The sequence below is a fragment of the Patagioenas fasciata genome, chromosome 9, assembly GCF_037038585.1.
Source record: "Patagioenas fasciata isolate bPatFas1 chromosome 9, bPatFas1.hap1, whole genome shotgun sequence".
Classification (NCBI taxonomy): Eukaryota; Metazoa; Chordata; class Aves; order Columbiformes; family Columbidae; genus Patagioenas; species Patagioenas fasciata.
In genome coordinates, this window is record NC_092528.1 from 26166505 (window position 1) to 26184474 (window position 17970).

Sequence of the window (17970 nt, forward strand, 5' to 3'; positions counted from 1 at the left end):
TCTCGGTGCCCAAACCCACCAGGTCCATGGGCATTGGTAGTACCTGGTCCCCAGGATGACATCTTCTCCGGAGCTGGTGGCTTCAGAGAAGAGACCCCGCAATGCACAGTGAGTCACCTGGCTGCCCTGGCATGGCCGTGGCAGATGGTACCCAGCCACAAAACCTACATACCATGTGCACCCACAGCTCCTCTTGGATTCCCCAGCCCTCCCTGAGCATGGGAACAGGGAGTTTTGCTGGTGCTGCTGTGGGCACAACCATGCATAGGTGCTTTGGGCTCTCCATGCCTCAGTTTCCCCCACCTAAAGTGCAGCTACCGTGGCATGGCAGCCACGTGAGATGGCTGTTAATGAAGCGAAGGAGGAACAACACCTCCACTAACTTATTTTTCCCCCTTAAATGATTCCAGAGCTGGGTTAGACCCCATGAAGAAGTAAACGTGGGTTTGCTGCAGTGCCCTCACTGCGTCCCTTTGCATGGCCGGGTGTGCCTGGCTGCTGTCCCCTGTGGAAGGTGACTTACCACCCGGGGAAAAGGCCCAGCCCCATCACCAATGCGGGAACAACCCCCCCAGCCAGGTTTGCATGGGCGTTTGCCGCGATGGCACAGATAACCCCAGCACGCAGGTCCCCGCCGGCGGTGTTGGGAGGGGGACTGGGGCAGGGTTAACGCGGGACCCTGAGGTGGCAACAGAAGGTTGTTCCTTCCTTCTTCCTCCTTGGCAGCGAGCCCACCCCTGCCGGGGGTTATCAGCTGTGCAGGGGAGCGTGGCAGGGACCCAGCAGCAAATGGGGAGGGGCGGTGGATAACAGATGCAGGGTCCAGGGTTGACCTGCCCCTTCCAGAGCTGCTGGGAACCCCTACTCCCCACTTGCTATCCCAGTGTCTTTGTGTGAGGTGACTTTGTAGTCTATTGGGTGTTTGGGGACCCCAACCTTGGGATGTCAACCATGGGGTCAGCCTGGGAAAGGCATTTAAACCTTCCATGGTAAAATGGGCATCCCCCAGCACGAGTGGGTCCCCAGAACTGGGACACAGCCACCTCTATGTCAGGCTGCGAGGACACGGACCCGTCAGTGCCCCAGGCAGGGCACGTGGCACCCTCGTCTCGGTGCCCGGGGGAGTGCTCACTGACGGAGCCACCCTGTTGCGTCGCTCCCCTGGGACAGGAGAGTCACAGCCCCATTCCTGCCACCGAGGAAACACCATGGAGTGCTGGGTCCTATGGCTGCTCCGGAACTGGGTGCTGTGGGGGCTTTGGGTGCTACAAGGTAAGTGCTGGGGTCACCTGCACTGCTGCTGGTCTGACTGGGTGGCCGAAGCCACTTGAGTGATGAGCTGCAAATGACTCTCCGGCTGCTCAAATGCTGCAAGTTTGAGATCGAGTGCCTGGCTGGGGTTTGCCGCCGTCTCTGTCCACTGGTGCCACAGCCTTGGCATGGTCCCCCTACTGTGGCAATGGAAGAGGGTGTGTGGGTCACACAGGGACTCTCACCCAGGGGGGTGCTCTCGGCTTGGTCCAGCTGTGTGTGCTGGGGTGGGGACAACGCCTGAGGGCGACATGTCGCCTGGGGGCACCTTCGTCCTGCAGCAGGGAGGAGGGATGAGGGCGATAGGGACCCCAGGCTGTTTTTTTCCTCTGCTCTGCCCTCACCAACCTGCTGTGCTGCCAGCAAAACCCGGGGTGACGAGAGAGCAGCCCCTTGCCCCCGCGCCAGCCCCAGCAGAGCCGGGCAGTGTCTCCCCCATGGCAGACAGCACCAGCGCTGAGCTGCCTCTGGACCTGGGCATGTGCCAGGCGTTCCTTGTCACTGTGGCCACCCAACCGGAGCACCCCTCCCTCACCGACAGGATCACCTTGGTGGACAACCGTGGCTCAGGTAAGGCCAACAGGCAGCTGGCCACGGGCGGGTTCCTGCCTGCTGGGGCCATGGCGGGGTTGATCCATCTGGGGCCACCTTGTCTCGCCCCACAGGCAGCCTGGTGCAGCAGGTGATGGCAAAACCGCTGGCCCCAGCCGGGAACAGTGGGGAGCAGAGGGGGTCTCCTAGCGTGGCAGCTCTCCCTGCAGGTCCAGCTACACGAGGCAGCCCCCAGGTAGGGGCAGGGGCTGGGGTCTCCTCTCTAGGTGCTGCCAGCCACTCTACCAGTGTCCCTCTGGCTCCCACCAATGCTCGACACGGGCAGCTTCTGTCCTTCACACCAACGGGACATGCAGTGGCTCTTGCCACAGGCAGTGGCAGTGCTGGGCCAGCCACAGCCACATCGTCACCAGCTCCAAGTGTCCCCACTGTAAGGAGGACAAGCAAATCACCACCGAAAAGCAGCAGCACTCCCAAGCCGGCTGTGGAAGTGTTTCTAGACAGCATTCCTGGAGAGCCAGTCCTGGGAACAACTGACCCTGTGCAAGAGGGAACTGAAGCCAAGCCGCTGTTGGGTGCTGTCAGTGCACTGAGACGTGCTCCTCCAGCACCAGGTCTGTCCCCACCAGTGGGACATGCCCCGGTTACTCATCCAGTGTCAGGAATACAAGCATCTTCCTCAGTCGCTGACAAATTGACTGATGCCAACGAGCTGGTAGAGCTGACCAGTGCTGTCACTGCAGAGGGGCCACCAGAGACAGCATGGACCACGGTGCCATCACTGCCCCGTGATGAGCACAGCACAGGGATGTCACCTCCCAGCATCAGCAAGGGTTCTCCTGAGCAACATGCAACCTCCGTGCTTCTGTTCCAGGAGATCACACCAGGGTTGGAGGAGGCCACCTCACCTCCATCCACAGCAGCCAGCATCTCCTGGGACATGGACAGCCCTGTGAAACCAGCAGCAGCCCCAGCCAGCCCCGCCGCTGGCCTCCCCAGGAGTCCCCCACACACAACCACAGAGGGAGCCAGGATAGCAACTTCACCTTCTGCAGACCCTCCAAGTGCATCATCAGCGAAGGTCACCTTTTCTTCTGCCACCGTTGGCACCAGTGAAGCTACAGAGCCAGAAACAATTGCCTTATCCAGCACCAGTCACAATGCCTTGCAGGACCCCCCTATGCCCCCTGCCCAGCTGTCTCCAGCCCTTCATCCGCAGTTCCCTGCTACTGTGCCGGGCACAGGAGAGTCGCATCCCCCCCGCCGTGGTGTGGCCCCCAGTGCTGCTGCAGATGAGCTACCTGGAGCCAATGCTGTCACCCACCCTCAGGGCACCACGCTAGCTCCAGAAACACCAGCTATGGTGATGGATATCACCGCTGCAGAGCACGTCCCCACCACGTCATTCGCAGCTCTGGGAAGTGCAGACACTGAGTTGGCGTCCATCAGGAGTGAGCTCAGTGCCAGAGCCACAGCAGGCAATACTGTCCTGGAGACCAAGGCCACCCCAGTGGGGCTCAACATGGGGCTGTCCCACCACACAGCTCCCAACAGTCCCGGTGATCCCTTTCCAGGGTCTCTGCTCCTCCAAACCCCCTCAACAGGCTCTGGGACCGCCACAGCAGAGGCAGCTGCAGACAGATCCCCTATAACCAGACCCAGCATAACCATGACCTTGTCTGTCACAAGCATTGGTGGAGCAAAGCAAGACAGGTCCCCTCAAGCCACTCTTGCACCAACATCTTCCCTCAGCAGGTATGGCATCAGGACCAGGCCAGCTGTCTCCATCGTTAGCAACACTCCGGTTAATGAAGAAGGGATGGGAACAGCATCGGCAGCTGGTGGCAATGCCACCACAATGCTGTGGGAAAACAGTGCCACCCTGGCAGCACCTAAAGCATCTCCCAGCCACAGCCAGCCTGGTCCCACTGCAGGCTCAGCACCCCTGGGAACTGGTGTCACGCCTGGACCTACACCAGCCTCACCGCTCGGTGCTGGACCCCAACGTGGGGCAGCTCCAGGGGCAGAGACGTGGTCACCCAGCACTGCACCAGGCATAGGCATGGCTGTGTCAGGCACCCCAGGGGTACCCAGAGCAACCACTGGCCCTGTGGCATTGCAAGGAGATGTCCCCCCTCTCCTGGAAGGCAGTCCCACTGCAGGGATGGCTCCGCAGTTGTCCCCATCCAGCGTCCCCCTGAAGACGGCAGCAGGAACGTCCTCACTGTTGGTACCTACTCCACTGCCAGCGATGGGTGCTTCAGGTGACCCCCGCTCTGATGGCAGCACTGTGGGGCAAGTGCTGGGCACGGTGTCCCCAGAGGTGAGCACAAAGGAGGACCCAGGTGCTAGTGCAGCTCCTGTCCTGGGGACCAGTGCATCAGGGACAGCTCCCAGCCATATGATTGTCACCGCTGGGTCATCACCAGAACCTCCCACCCGTGGCACAGATGGTCTCAATACCAGTTCCCTGGTGGATCTACTACTCCTGGCTCCCCGGCACAGTCGCTCAGCCCCATCATCCACACCTGACCCCAGCGCATCACCAGCCCTGGCCAGCCCCCACCCCAGCACCGCGAGCAAGACACCTCAGCCAGCGACGCCACTGCTCCCCAAAACTACGACCTCACAGGGGAGCGGGGACAGGTCCCCACCGGCAGGAGATGACAGCACCACCCAGGCAGCTCTGGGCTCAACTCTGGTTGAAAACACCAGGGCAGGTGCCATGACAGGTACCACCCGCACCAGTGACACTGCCCCAGAGACAGCCCCAACGGCGTCATCCCACACCACAGCGAGCATCGCTGCTTGGCCAAGCGCAGCTGCTTCAGACCACAGTTACCGCACTGCTGAGCCCACCGTGGACATGGACATGGATGTGAACAAGGACATGGCTTCTCCCACCCTGGGGAACAGGGTTACAGGGCTGCCCCTGAGGTTGCCCACCCCTGTGGCTAGGCTTGCTGAGCCAGGCACTGGTGATGCCACCATGGTGGCACACTCTGCTCTGGGTAGCAAAAGCCCTGTAGCAGTGGCCATCATGGGCACAGTGTCACCCACAGCTGCAGAGCTAGTTACAGCACGTTTCCCTGGCCTCACTCACAGCAACACTGAGCCAGATGTGAGCATGCCTCCTTCTCTCCCTGAGAACACTCACCTGATGGCAGTGGCATCATCTGTCGCTGAAGACGAGCCCTCAGCTGGGGTCTCCTCGCTGTCTGTTGGCCACATAAATGCATGGGATACTACAGCTGCATCCCAGTCAGGTACTGGAGGTACCACCACCCAAGGAGACACCACCTCCTTTGAAAGAAGTGCCGAGGGTGCAGCACCCCCAGCCAGCATCAGCAACACCCATGTGCATGTCTACAATGCTGCTGGCACAAGCCCAGCTACTGTGCCAGCTGCCAGCATGTCCCACAGCAACACCATCCTGCCAGCCACCTCTGCCAGTGGAGACGCCTTCGTGGTGACTGAGACCGCCGCAGCCCTGCCGTCTGCCACAGCGGAGGCCAGCAGCACCAGCAGTGCCCTGTCTCCGGCTGTCACACGTGACGGGGTAGGTGGAGGCAGGCAACCTGTCCTATCCCCAGCAGCACGTTCCCCCAGCATGGAGACAACCACTGGGTCTTGGGACATCCTTGGTCCCAGCCCCGCCTTCTCAGTGCCCAGTTCACCCCTGCCCAGCCCACACAGCCCAACACGGGAATCAGAAACAGCCACCATGGGCACACGCAGTGTTGGTGTGACACAGGGGCCGGCAGCCACGTGGACCCACTCCGAGCCAACAACAGGCAGCACTGCTCCCAAGTCTGTCACCAGCCCTGCCATGGGACAGGCAGCGAGCATGTCCCCTCCCAGCACCCGGACGATGCTGGGGGTACCTGCCTGGGGAGAGAAAACAGTCATTGCTGGAAGCAGCACTGCAGGCAGCACCATTGGCATCGCTGAAGGCAGCACTGCCGGCAGCACCACTGCTGTCACTGCAGGCAGCACCACAGCCATTGCTGCAGATAGTACTGAAGCCATCATCCCTTCAGGCAGCAGTACAGCCATCACTGCAGACAGCACCGCAGCCATCAGTTCAGGTAGCAGTTTTAACATCCCTGCAGGCAGCAGTACAGGCATTGCTGCAGGCAGCACTGCAGGTAGTAGCACTGAGGCCATCACTTCAGGCACCACCAGAACCATCACTGTAGGCAGCACTGTGGCCAGCACACCGAGCAATGACATGATCGTGACTACAGGTAGCACCACAGCCACCGCTGCAGGTAGCACCATGGCCATCGCTGCAGGCAACACCACGGCCATCGCTGCAGGCAGCACCACGACCATCGCTGCAGACAACACTGAAGCCGTCATCACTGCAGGCAGCACTAGAGCTGTCACTGCGGGCAACAGTGCAGTCATCACTTCAGGCAGCACCAGAACCATCACTGCAGACAGCACCAGAGCCATCACTGCAGACAGCACATTTGACATTGCTGAAGGCAGCACTGTGGCCATCACACCGAGCAACGACATGGCCATGACTGCAGGCAGCACCACAGCCGTCACTGCAGACATCACCACAGCTGTCACTGTAGACAGCACCACAGCCGTCATGGTCGTGACTGCAGGCAGAAAAACAGCCGTTGCTACAGGTAGCACCACGGCCATCGCTGCAGACAGTACTGAAGCCATCATCAGTGCAGGCAGCATCAGAGTCATCAGTGCAGGCAGCACCAGAGCCATCACTGCAGACAGCACCAAAACCATCGCTGCAGGTAGCACTGTGGCCATCACACCAAGCAACGACATGGCCATGACTGCAGGCAGCACCAGAGCCATCACTGCAGACAGCACCAAAACCATCGCTGCAGGTAGCACTGTGGCCATCACACCGAGCAACGACATGGCCATGACTGCAGACAGCACCACAGCCGTCACTGCAGACAGCACCACAGCCATCACTGCAGGCAGCACCACAGCCATCACTGCAGGTAGAAAAACAGCCATTGCTACAGGTAGCACCGTGGCCATCACTGCAGGCAGCACCACAGCCATTGCTGCGGACAGCACTGAAGCCATCATCACTGCAGGCAGCAGTACAGCCATCACTGCAGACAGCACCAGAGCCATCACTGCAGACAGCACCACAGCCATCAGTGCAGGTAGCACTTTCGACATCACTGCAGGCAGCGGTACAGCCATCACTGCAGGCAGCGGTACAGCCATCACTGCAGACAGCACCACAGACATCGCTGCAGGCAGCACCAGAACCATCGCTGCAGGCAGCACTTTGGCTATCACACCGAGCAACGACATGGCCATAACTGCAGGCAGCACCACGGCCGTCACTACGGGCAGAAATACAGCTGTTGCTGACGGTAGCACCATGGCCACCACTGCCGGCAGCACCACAGCCATTGCTGCAGACAGCACTGAAGCCATCATCACTGCAGGCAGCACTAGAGCTGTCACTGCAGGCAACAGCACAGCCACCACTGCAGTCAGCACCAGAGCCATCGCCGCAGACAGTACCAGAGCCATCACTGCAGGCAGCACTTTTAACATCCCTGCAGGCAGCAGTACAGGCATCGCTGCAGGCACCATTGCAGGTAGCACTGAGGCCATCACTGCAGGCAGCACTGTGGCCATCACACCAAACAAGGACATGGCCGTCACTGCAGAGAGCACCATAGCCATCACACCAAGCAATGCCACAGCCATCACTGCAGGCAGCACCATGGCCGTCACTGCAGGCAGCACCACAGCCATCACACCAAGCAATGCCGCGGTCATCACTGCAAGCACCACCACGGCCGTCGCTGCAGGCAGCACCACAGCCATCACACCAAACAATGCCGCGGCCATCACTGCAAGCACCACCACGGCCGTCACTGCAGGCAGCACCATGGCCATCACACCAAGCAATGCCATGGCCATCACTGCAGACAGCACCACGGCCGTCACTGCAGGCAGCACCACGGCCATCATACCAAGCAATGCCACGGCCATCCCTGCAGGCAGCACCATGGCTGTTGCACCCACAGCCCCAGCAAGCCCAGTCAAGGAGGTGGGAGGTCTCCTGGCCCCAGCCACTGTGGCACTGGGGAGACCACCAGCCACCATCAATCCTGCCACTGCCCCTGCCTTTGGGACACAGAGGGGACCGGCTACAGCAGCAAGAACATCTGTCCACACCGTCACTGGCCACAGAAATCCCACCTCTGAGCCCCAACCCACCCAAGGGTTCCTCAGTAAGTAGATTTTCTTTTTCCTGAAGCAAAGAGCAGGAAGGCTTTTCAGCTGACTGAGCACCAGGATGACTGAGGGTACAGCCTTGCTCAGGGTCACTTGTCTGCACTGCATGTTGGGCTGCCAGTGTGGGCAAAAGTGAAATAGGCTATCTGATAGTATCATATTCCAAGTTAAAAACTGAGTTAAAAATTGAGTTACAAGCTATCAGAGCATTGTTCTGGCCGGGAGCAGTGCAGGCACAGCAACCCAGCAGCAAGGCAGAGAGTTTGTCCTGGCCAGAGGAAGGATGGAGCAAACATTAATGCTATTTTTTCACCTTTTTGCCTGTGTCAGTGCCAGCAGCCTCACTCTACCCTTTTGGCACGGAGGAAGGTGACCAAGAGTACATCCAGAGGACAGTGGATTTTAACTCCCCTCTATTCAAGCCAGAGATCGGGTTCCCCTTTGGGAAGTCACTGCGGGATGCTCTTTACGTGAGTCCTTCCTTGCCAAGCACATAAGTGATATACAACCTCTTCGGTAGAAAAAAACCTCAATGGAAATGGGTCAGAAACCAATTTTCATCCAATTGCTGGGTTGTTGGCAAATAACGAGTTATTTTGGTTAGTTTACAGATAACGGACAGATCATTTTCCCACCCACGGACAACTATGTTCCCTCCAACCCCAACCCACCTCCCCAGGGCTTCAGCGGCCAGGAGGGTTTGCCAATGGTGGCCGTCTTTTGGGACGATGCGGATTTCTCCCAGGGTGTTGGCACCACCTGGTACCAGGTCCGGGCCATCAAAGATGTTCTTCGAGGAGACCCCTGCTCCCAGTTTACCCATTTAACCCTCTCTCTTGCCAACCAGCAGGAGTACTCCACCCTCAGCTCTACCCGAGACCCCCTTGTCCGTGACGTGGAAGCAAAGATTGAGAAATACCTGAAAATCCTCTACATAGCAAAATGGACCTTGAAGGTGACATGGGAAAAGGCTCCAGCATACCCATCCCGGCTGGATGACACACGGGTGAGCAGCGGGTGACAAAGGGGACGGCCACCAGCGATGGTTGGGGCAGCGCTGGGCTGGTGGCCTCCTGTGGCATTTGGGGTCTCACCACCTCAGTCTGCACTGTTGGGAAAGTCAGGGAGGCTTTGGGGGTGCTAAGGGAGTGCCTTGGCTTTCTCCAGACAAACACCTACCAGGCAGTCCTCACGACGGATGGGAACCGCTCTTTCGCCCTGCTGCTGTACCAGGATGGCAGGATGCGGTGGGACTACACGGAGCTGGCTGCGGGCAACGTGCTGATGGGCTTCTCCAGGTGCCGTGTGTGTGACTGCATTTGGGACAGCAGGGATTTCTCCCAGCACTATGCTGGGGCCATTGGAGATGTTTTCTCCAGGGGACCCCAGCTCCCACCCCCGGAGCAACTCTGTCCCATTTAAGCCCTCCCCTGCAAACAGCAGCAGTTCCCATCCCAGCTCCTCTATGGGGAGCGGAGGAGAGAGGCATCAAGGAGGGAACACCAAAATTCCTCTCTCCACACAGTGGCGATGGCTACGCCCAAAATAACGAACTGAGTCAAAAGCCACGAGCTGTCAAGTACCGACCCGACCAGCACAGCAGCACCGGCACTGGTACAGCACTGGGGAGCCTCGGGGTGGGTGGAGATGGAGGGACCCCTGTGCTCTGCCCTGGGACCGTGTCCCCTACATGTGTCCTTGTGAGATGATGGGCTAGCCAAACCACCAGTCCTGGGCTGGCTACCAAGAGCAGAGCACGGGTGTTATTTGTCCTACTGTGGCTTCCCACGGCCACACCGGCTCTAGAGGGAGCCTGGAGACCTCGTGTGAGGTCAATGGCCAGGGACGGTTGTCCCACGGGATCCCCCTTGGCACAAGGCGAGACCCCAGCCCAGCTGTGCTGTTCTCTGGTTGCTCCCCCAGATGTGCGTGGGCTGTGGATATACAGGCTGGACAGTCGCTCCCGGGTGAACTACAGGCTGCAGTGCCTGACGTGGCTGGACGCACAGCCGGCACCAGACACATGGAACAGCGAGCTGCCACCATGTCCCTGCTCCAGGCCCCAGGCAGAGCTGGATCCTCGTTACCGCCAGAGCAGAGGTGCCAAGCATGATACCCCCTGGGGCCAGCCATGGAGTGGGGGGACAATAGTGGGTCCCCTCCTGCTCTGGGGGTGGTTGTGATGCCCTGCACCATTTCAGGCCCAGCAGATGCCTCCATGAGGATGCTGCGCACCACGTCCCCCAGCCCAGCCGGAGCCGGAGTGCGATGTCTGTACCAAGATGGGAGCTTGCTGGAAGGCTGGCAGGAGAGAGCCTGGAGCCTCCCCATCCACCCTGGGACTGGTAAGTGGGCACTGCCACTCCCTCAACCTAAAACAACCTGAGTGCCAAGTAGTCTGCAGGCACAGTGGGTCACGGCCACCCCCCAGCACCCACCTGCCTTCCACTGCAGATGAGGAGCTGGAGGCGTTCGACTGGTGCTGCCGGCGCGTGGGGAAGCCCCTGTTCTGTGCCAGGTTTGCTGAGAAGAGACCAAAAGTCAACTGTGAGGGCTACGTGCCACCCACCCCTGGTGAGTCCCCAGGGCTCTGCCTCCTCTGTGCCAGGATACTGAGTGGGTGGCACACCCATACATGGACCCCACGCATTAACCACACTTTGCAGCATCCTGGTGGGGACAGCTGAGCCCAGTGCAGCACATGGGGCTGCTCTCCTCCCTGAAATGACACCAGCATTTGCTTTTCTTCCTCCCCACAAAATGGCTCCATCTCCTTCGGACCCCAGCCAGTGCTTTTGGAGACCCACACATCACCACCCTGGATGGACTCAACTACACTTTCAATGGGCTTGGGGACTTTGTCCTGCTGGTGGCCGGTGATGCTCAGACAAGCTTTGTGCTGCAAGGGCGCACAGCCCAGACTGGCACAGCCCAGGCCACCAGCTTCGTGGCCTTCGCTGCCCAGTACGTCTCCACCACCACTGCAACAGTGAGTAGGAGCGACCCAGGTATTGCTTTGAATATTTAACGGGACAGACCCCTGTGGCAGGTTGGGCATCACCTCTGCATCACTTACAAGCAGCCAGGACCTGAGAAGCGTCTCCTCTCCTTGCCACCTCCCATGACCCCAACAAATCTCAAACAGCAGTGGGTTAGACAGCTCTAACACTTCTCACAAGCTGGCCAGCAGAGACTCACTGGGACATCTGCCATGATTTGCAGGTTGAGTGGACCTTGGGGAGTCAGGGTGACATCCAAGTCCTCCTGAATGATGAAACCATCTGGTTTTCCTACTCCCAAGGTGAGCAGGATGTGCTGTTAAATGTATCTGGGGAGGGACGAGAGGTGTCCCCTTCCCACACGGACCAGCCCTGACCAGGGTGAGGACAGCCATCCTGAGCCCCATCAAACACTGTGGACTCTCCCTCTGTGCTCCCCTTCTCTTGCAGACCTGGGTGCCGATGTGTACTACAGCCCTGGTGTCCTGCTGGTCAATGACTCCTCCATCACCGCCATCTTTGATGGGGCCATCAGCATCTCCATCTCAGCCGTCTCTGGGATCCTCAGCATGGTCTGCAACCTGCCTGATCGGTACCGCAACAGCACCAAGGGCCTCCTGGGTGAGGACTTCTGGCACGGCTGCAGAACGAGGGTGCAAAGTCCCCTTCCCACCCCAAAGCAGGCTGGCAAATGCTGGGTCTAAACTAAACACCAGCCAGTGCCAGAGAGGGGGTCAACCCCAGCATGGGGAACTCCAGACCTCTGGTGATGCTCCACCAGGTGTGTGGGACCATGACCCCGCAGATGACTTCCAGATGCCAAATGGTACCTCCATCCCCGTGAACAGCAGCGAGGAGGAGATCTACAGCTACGGGTTGACCTGTAAGTTCAGGCTCAGGATCTATCTTGTTGATTCCCCCATTCCTGCACTTCCTGGCCATGCTTTGGCGGGAGTGATGTAGACACTTGCATGAGTGAAAGTGGTGCCTGGGAAGCTCTTCAGTCTCCTCACCACTCCATGGAAAAGAGCCCTCAAATATAAAAAAATGTTAAAAATCCAAAGCCAATACCCATGGTGTGCTCTCTTGCAGGGACTGTTGGAGAGCACAGCCTGTTTGCTCAGCCTCTGCCCTCACTGCTAACAAACTTCACACCTGTCTTCTTGTCCCAGCTGCAGCAGGAGAACGAAAGCCTGTACCAGCTGGCAGCCTTGCAGTGCCATGGTAGCAGGGAGTGCATCTATGATGCACTGAGCACAGGGGACATGGCACTGGGCCTGGCCACCCAGAGCCTCGCTGCCGATTTCCAGCAGAAGAAGGTGGTACTCAGTAAGTGCGGCAGATCCTTGGCACGGCATGGATAGCCGGGAAGTGCCATACTCACTCCCAGGGCTCTCTTGCTCCATGTGAGACAGGAGAGAAGTCACTGAGGTCTCTGAGTTGCACTGCCTGGCTGGCTGGTCTCCAAGCCTGTGAGATGCTACCATGCTGTACAACACAAGGGCCTTGTTGGTGGATGGTCATGGCAGTATCTGCTTGGGGTCCCATCCTCACCAGGAGGGACTCAGAGCCAGAGGGTGCCGAGGCCACACAGCAAACATCTGGCTGCACACTGTGTTGCTCTTTCCATAGATGCTTTCCCTCCCGTCATCATCGGTGACACGTCACTCACAGCCTTCAGGGCAGAAAGGGTCAGGAGGCAGTACCGTGCCGTGGGGATGGGTGCGCACTTCATCCCCCACCTCTCTCCAGATCTCAACATATCAGGTAGGGAAAGAGAGATGTGGCAGCTGGGAAGGAGGAGAGGGACACCAGCCACCCAGTCCCTTTCCTCTGCCACCTCCTCTAACTACCACCTCTCCCCCTGGCAGAGAGTGGCACCTTGACGTGGGAGCCCCACGAGTTGTCCCCACTTACTGTCAACCTGGAAGCTGTTGGGTCCAACAACCTCTCTGCCCTTCTCCAGCTCCGCTTCACCCTTTGCAGCTGCAGCAGGAGCCAGGAGTGCGACTACAGCAACACCGTCACCCTCAGGGGGTCCTCCCTGCAGGTAATGTACTGGCAAGCTCTGCTGGCTGTTTTCTCTGTCCAGCCATCCTCCTCGTGTCCCCTAACCACTGGTGTCATTCTCCCCTTCCCAGCTGGCAGCCTGCAGGTGTGAGGGTGGCTACTCAGGTCCCTTCTGCCAGGACCTGCCAGACCCCTGTGCCCAGGGATGCTTCCCTGGAGTGAACTGCGACTCACACGCTGGATGTGGACCCTGCCCAGCCGGCCTGACCGGTGACGGACGGCACTGCTCAGGTGAGGAGATCTCACCATGGCCACCGGGAACCCAGAGCACTCTCAGGACCCTGGCCAAGGTATTTCTCCTGGTGCCATGCTGTGTTGCCTTGGCAGATATCAATGAGTGCGCGCAGGGGACGGCATGCCCAGGGAACAGCACCTGCACCAACACGGTGGGCAGCTACTCCTGCTCCTGCCCAGACGGAGAGGAGGGTGAGTATGGGAACCCCAGCAGGGCATGATCCTTGTCCCCATCACCCCTGGGGTCTCAGTGGGAAAGGGCTCCTGTGGGACCCGAACTGGCTGGGAAGGAGAGGAGGGGGAGCTGGCTGAGCTCTGTACCCAAGCCCTCACTGTCTTTAACAGAGGGGACCTGACTCCAGCTACCCCTCATGCTCCCAGGCTGCAGATCTCACAGATCCACTGGGAACTTTTCCCTGCAACTTCTCTCTTTGAGGGGTAAAAAAAAATTCTCATCCCACCAAAGTTCAAATGCACATGTGGAGGCTGGGGGCCTGATACAAATCCTGTTTTCGGACGGTTTTGGTGAGGTTGGGCAGATGGTTTTTGCTCCTGTTCTAATGCAGCAGGCTGGGTTTTCACGAGGGTTAAAGGCTCCAGCAGGGCTTTTGAGGACCTGAATACTGAAAGTCTTAAGGGAAAAAAAATACCAGGAAGAAAGGTACTACAGCATATCTGAGGATGGATCTGGCCCTGCAGCCAGGTTCAAGGCTCCACCTGACCTGGGCTCCCTGTCCCACAGGTGAGGATCTGGGCTGTGGCTCAGCCTGTGGGTCCCGCTCCTGTCCTGAGGGCTACTGCAGCAATGGGGGACACTGCCACCTCCACCCCATCACCTGCGCCCCCACCTGCACCTGCCCCCCAGCCTTCACGGACCAGCACTGCCTGGTGGCAGGGGGGGATTTTTGGCCGCTGCCCAGTGCAGGTGGGTGCTTGTGCCTGGCAGGGGGGTGAACCCCAACCCTGCTCATCCCAGCCCTGGGATGCCAGAGCCACCCCTGTGGCTTCCCCTTGGCAGATCTCCCCCGGAGAAGTGTCCGGCTGCGGGTCAGGACGCTGTGGAACGCCACTGCTGGGGAAGTCAATGGCACAGTATGTCACCGGAGGGGACAGGCTCGGGGAGGGGGACACACCGGCAATCAGAGTGGAGTGGCAGCGTTGGGTGCCCGTGTCTCTGTGCACCCCCGTCCAGCAGGATCCCTGGGGACCCAGTGGATCTGCAGGCCTGGAGGGAGGTGGCACCAGCCGTGTGACAGCTGCGCTGGTGCTGTCCTGCCTTTCCCTAACACCATCCTGCTCCCCTGCCACAGGTCTCAGCCATCCTGGGCTCCCTGGAGGTAAAGGCTTTCCAGAGCAACACCAACATCACCCAGATGTGAGTCAGCTGTGGAGTGGCCCCTTGCCCACCCCAGGGAACCAGCAGGGCTGGGCATGGGGCCACAGGGTTTGGGACACAAAGGGCATTTTCCCCCATCACAGAGTCTGTTTTTCTAGTCCTGATGCTGGTAAACCCTTGGAGACACAAGCCCCATGACACCTTCCATCTCCTGCTTCGTCCCTTCTTTACCACTCCCCAAATGGGGAAGCTGAGGCACAGTGAGCCTCGGTCACTTTGCAATGCAGCAGTGGCTCCTCCAGCAGCCCCGTCCTTTCCTTCTCTCCCTGCAGGACAGAGAGTGATGGCTTCACCTTCGTGGTGGTGTCAGAGTTTGCCTATGACAGCCGCAGCACTGTCATCCAGTTCCTGAACAAGGACCTGCTGGGGGCCATCACCAGTGCCTTCAACGGGCGGCGAGGGCGGCGGGAGGTGGGCACGCTCCTCCTCTTCCAGCGTCTGCACCGGGACAACATCACCGACCTGGTGAAGCGTGAGTTGCTCCTGGTGCTGAGCCAGGGAGTCCTAGAGGAGCACCCCACTGTCCCCATTGTCCCCATCACCCTGTGTGCCCTGGGGTTCAGGTAGTACCAGTAGGAGAGATAGGTGGGCATGGATCCACCTCAGGGAGACCTGGGGAAGCATCAAGAAGTGATGCTGCTGTGTGGCCAAACTGATACTGTTCCTTCCTAGTGACAGTGGCTGAGCTGAGGCCATATTTCCCCTGTGGTCTGTATGGCTACAAAGGCTATCAGCTCCATTACGTGACAACCACTGGCTTCATCTGCATCTCCCCTTGCAAGATGGGCTATTGCCAGCATGGTGGCCACTGCCAGCACCTTCCTGAGGGACCCACATGCAGGTAACAGTGGTGCTGGGGGTGGACGAGGCCACCGGCCACGGTTCCCACAGCGTCACTACTTCTCTCTCTCCATCTGCAGCTGTCTCCCCTTCTCCATCTTCTCCCCGGCTGGTGCTCGGTGCGAGCAACTGGCCATCAGCCTCGCCGCCTTCCTCGGCATCTTGGTGGGAGCCCTGGTCCTGCTGTGTCTCCTGCTCAGCACCGCCTGCCTGGCCTCACACCTCTGCCGCCGGCACCACCACTGGAACCGGGGGTGAGCCATGGGCTGGACCCGCACAGTGATGGGTGCTGCGGGTGCACCAGGGAATGGAAGTTGGGCATCAGGAAGAGTTTTTCCAGCCTGAAAAACTGGTGGAAAATCCGTATCTGAAAGATCCCCCACCAGTGGGACTCATCTGGCCTGGGCAGGGGGAGCCTGGTTGGGGAAGGACCTGAGTTGGGTGGTCTTTTTAGCATCTTCCAGTGCCTTTTCCAGTCATCTACTCCTCAGGGGTGCAATGACATCAGTGGATTGAATATTACCTTCCCTTTTCCCCCATGTCAGGAAATATTTGCATTTCTTCCTCATCTCACCTGGTACTTGGTTACGGATGGGCTTTCTGTTTAATTTTCATTTGAATATCATTTAAATTATTTCCACTGCAATCCACATCGGTCTAGAAAGAGCTGGTCTGGAGCAAGAAAAGGTGGCTGCAGGAATGGACCTTGCAGTCCTGCAGAGCAGGGAGTTCGCAGATGCCTGATGAGGTGCCAGGCTGGGGTGGAAGCACCAGCATCTCCTTCCCTCCACCACAGCCCTTGGTCCCAGCATGGCACCCAGGCTCGGGAGGAGCTCAGCACCCCAAGCCCTCCACACCATTCAGAGCCATGTCCTGCCCCTGCTGCCGGCTCTGGAGCTGGGTTCGGTGGGAAGCGCCTCTGTTCCTTTGCGCTTGTGGCAAAGCGAGAAATTGTGTGTTGCAGAACAATTGAGGCTTTTTCTCCTCTCATAGCTTCATTTCACCCCCAGACTCAGTCCCAGCTCCCAATTCCATCTTACCCAGGTGCCAGGACCAAGCAGAGGTTCCCCCAGCCTCCCCTGACATTTCATCTCCTTTCTGCTCCTCACCTTCTAGGACCAAGGAGACCTTCTGGAGGTCACGGACCTTCTCTTGTGAGTATATCTCTGTGAAATCCTGGCTCTGCTTCCCTCTGGTCTTCTTCAAGCTCTGCTCATCTTTCCTGCTCCAGCTCTGACCATGGCAGGAGAGCGGACAGAGACCCCCTGCTCCCACTCCCTGGAAAGGTGTTGGGAACCACAGCTGCCAGCCATTGACCCTTCAGTCCAGGTTTGCTTGGGGGTTATTGTCTTGGGGGCAGGGAAGAGGCTCGGGATAGGGGGCTGTGGGCTGGGAACCAATGTCCTGGCCTCAAAGATGCTGAGGAGCTCTGCCTCATGCTGGAGCATCAGTGATATTTTGACCGGTGTTGGAATCTGTCCTGCTGCCTGAGCTCATAGCAAAGAGCAGAGCCCATGCAGCAGTGACAGCACGGCCCAGCCTGTCCCTCCTTTACAGATAAGGATCCAGAGACCCCACCTCAGGCCCCTGAACCAGCCCCCCCAGCAGCCCTAGAGCCGTCCTGCCTGCTGCCTCCGGGATCACGGAGGAGCCACTGCTGCCAACCCCACCACCCACTCCCGAAAACGGCACCCGCGTGGAGGCAGAGGCAGCTGCCTTTTGGGGTCTGGTCTTTGTGGGAGGGTTCACTCTGCAGGAGGTGCTTTTTTTTTTTTAATGAAAAATGTGGTTTTACATTGGATGGCCAAAGCAAGAGCATTTCACGTTCTCCTGAGGACCTGCAGAGGTATCGGGGTAGTCCTCGAGTGTGTGTGCATCGGGGTGTGCCCTAGTGCAGGGTAACTGGACATGACAGAGCCACCAATAGCAGAGTCAGGTGGGGAAACACAGCAATTGTAACCCATTAGGAGCAAAATAGAATAAACCAAAAATTGTGACATGCTGCTGAGTAATTTGCCCTAACCCTATTCCCTGTCACCACGCTCTCAAGTCTTTCTTATGTGCTGGTCCCAGCCACAGGGCCAAAGAGAAGATGAATGCAGCTTGTTTTGTTGCTCTGTCCCCTCATCCCCTTGCAAAGCCGCGAGCCTCCCTCACTGCTCAGATTGCACAGGTTGGGCTGTGGTCCCAAGGAAGGTGCGACAGACCCCATCAGACCCCAGCTCCAGCCCTGCTGCCCCAGAGCCTGGCTCAGCCACAGCCCAAACACTCACATCCCCAGCACCAGCTCAGAGGGCAGCAGCATCCTGCACCACCACTGTC

At 58.8% G+C, this 17970-nt stretch overlaps 1 protein-coding gene across 5 annotated transcripts; it reads left to right on the plus strand.

Moving 5' to 3' along the window:
* Nucleotides 1-1042: 1042 nt before the first annotated feature.
* On the plus strand, nucleotides 1043-17647 carry MUC4 (mucin 4, cell surface associated). Of its 5 annotated transcripts, none has more exons than XM_071812676.1 (29): nucleotides 1043-1272; nucleotides 1675-1881; nucleotides 1977-8105; nucleotides 8440-8579; nucleotides 8714-8878; nucleotides 8957-9115; nucleotides 9277-9407; nucleotides 9635-9723; nucleotides 10033-10209; nucleotides 10311-10454; nucleotides 10564-10683; nucleotides 10896-11098; nucleotides 11332-11410; nucleotides 11559-11729; nucleotides 11890-11991; nucleotides 12201-12437; nucleotides 12741-12875; nucleotides 12980-13158; nucleotides 13250-13409; nucleotides 13506-13604; nucleotides 14155-14337; nucleotides 14431-14504; nucleotides 14723-14787; nucleotides 15081-15280; nucleotides 15481-15649; nucleotides 15729-15902; nucleotides 16765-16802; nucleotides 16880-16977; nucleotides 17206-17647. In XM_071812676.1, the coding sequence occupies exons 1-29, from the start codon at nucleotides 1209-1211 to the stop codon at nucleotides 17260-17262; spliced, it is 9948 nt and encodes a 3315-aa protein (XP_071668777.1). In that variant the 5' UTR covers nucleotides 1043-1208; the 3' UTR covers nucleotides 17263-17647. The 5 variants fall into 5 exon arrangements, with proteins under 5 accessions (XP_071668777.1, XP_071668778.1, XP_071668780.1 ...); XM_071812677.1 differs by having other exon boundaries at nucleotides 8960-9115; XM_071812679.1 differs by lacking the exon at nucleotides 12201-12437.
* The last annotated feature ends 323 nt before the right edge of the window (nucleotides 17648-17970 follow it).

Coding starts and splice junctions, on each gene's coding strand:
- MUC4 (XM_071812676.1), top strand. CDS start 1,209: ATGGAGTGCTGGGTCCTATGGCTGCTCCGGAACTGGGTGCTGTGGGGG. Junction 8,580..8,713: donor CACTGCGGGATGCTCTTTAC/GTGAGTCCTTCC, acceptor TATTTTGGTTAG/TTTACAGATAACGGACAGAT. Junction 11,992..12,200: donor CTACAGCTACGGGTTGACCT/GTAAGTTCAGGC, acceptor GCTCTCTTGCAG/GGACTGTTGGAGAGCACAGC.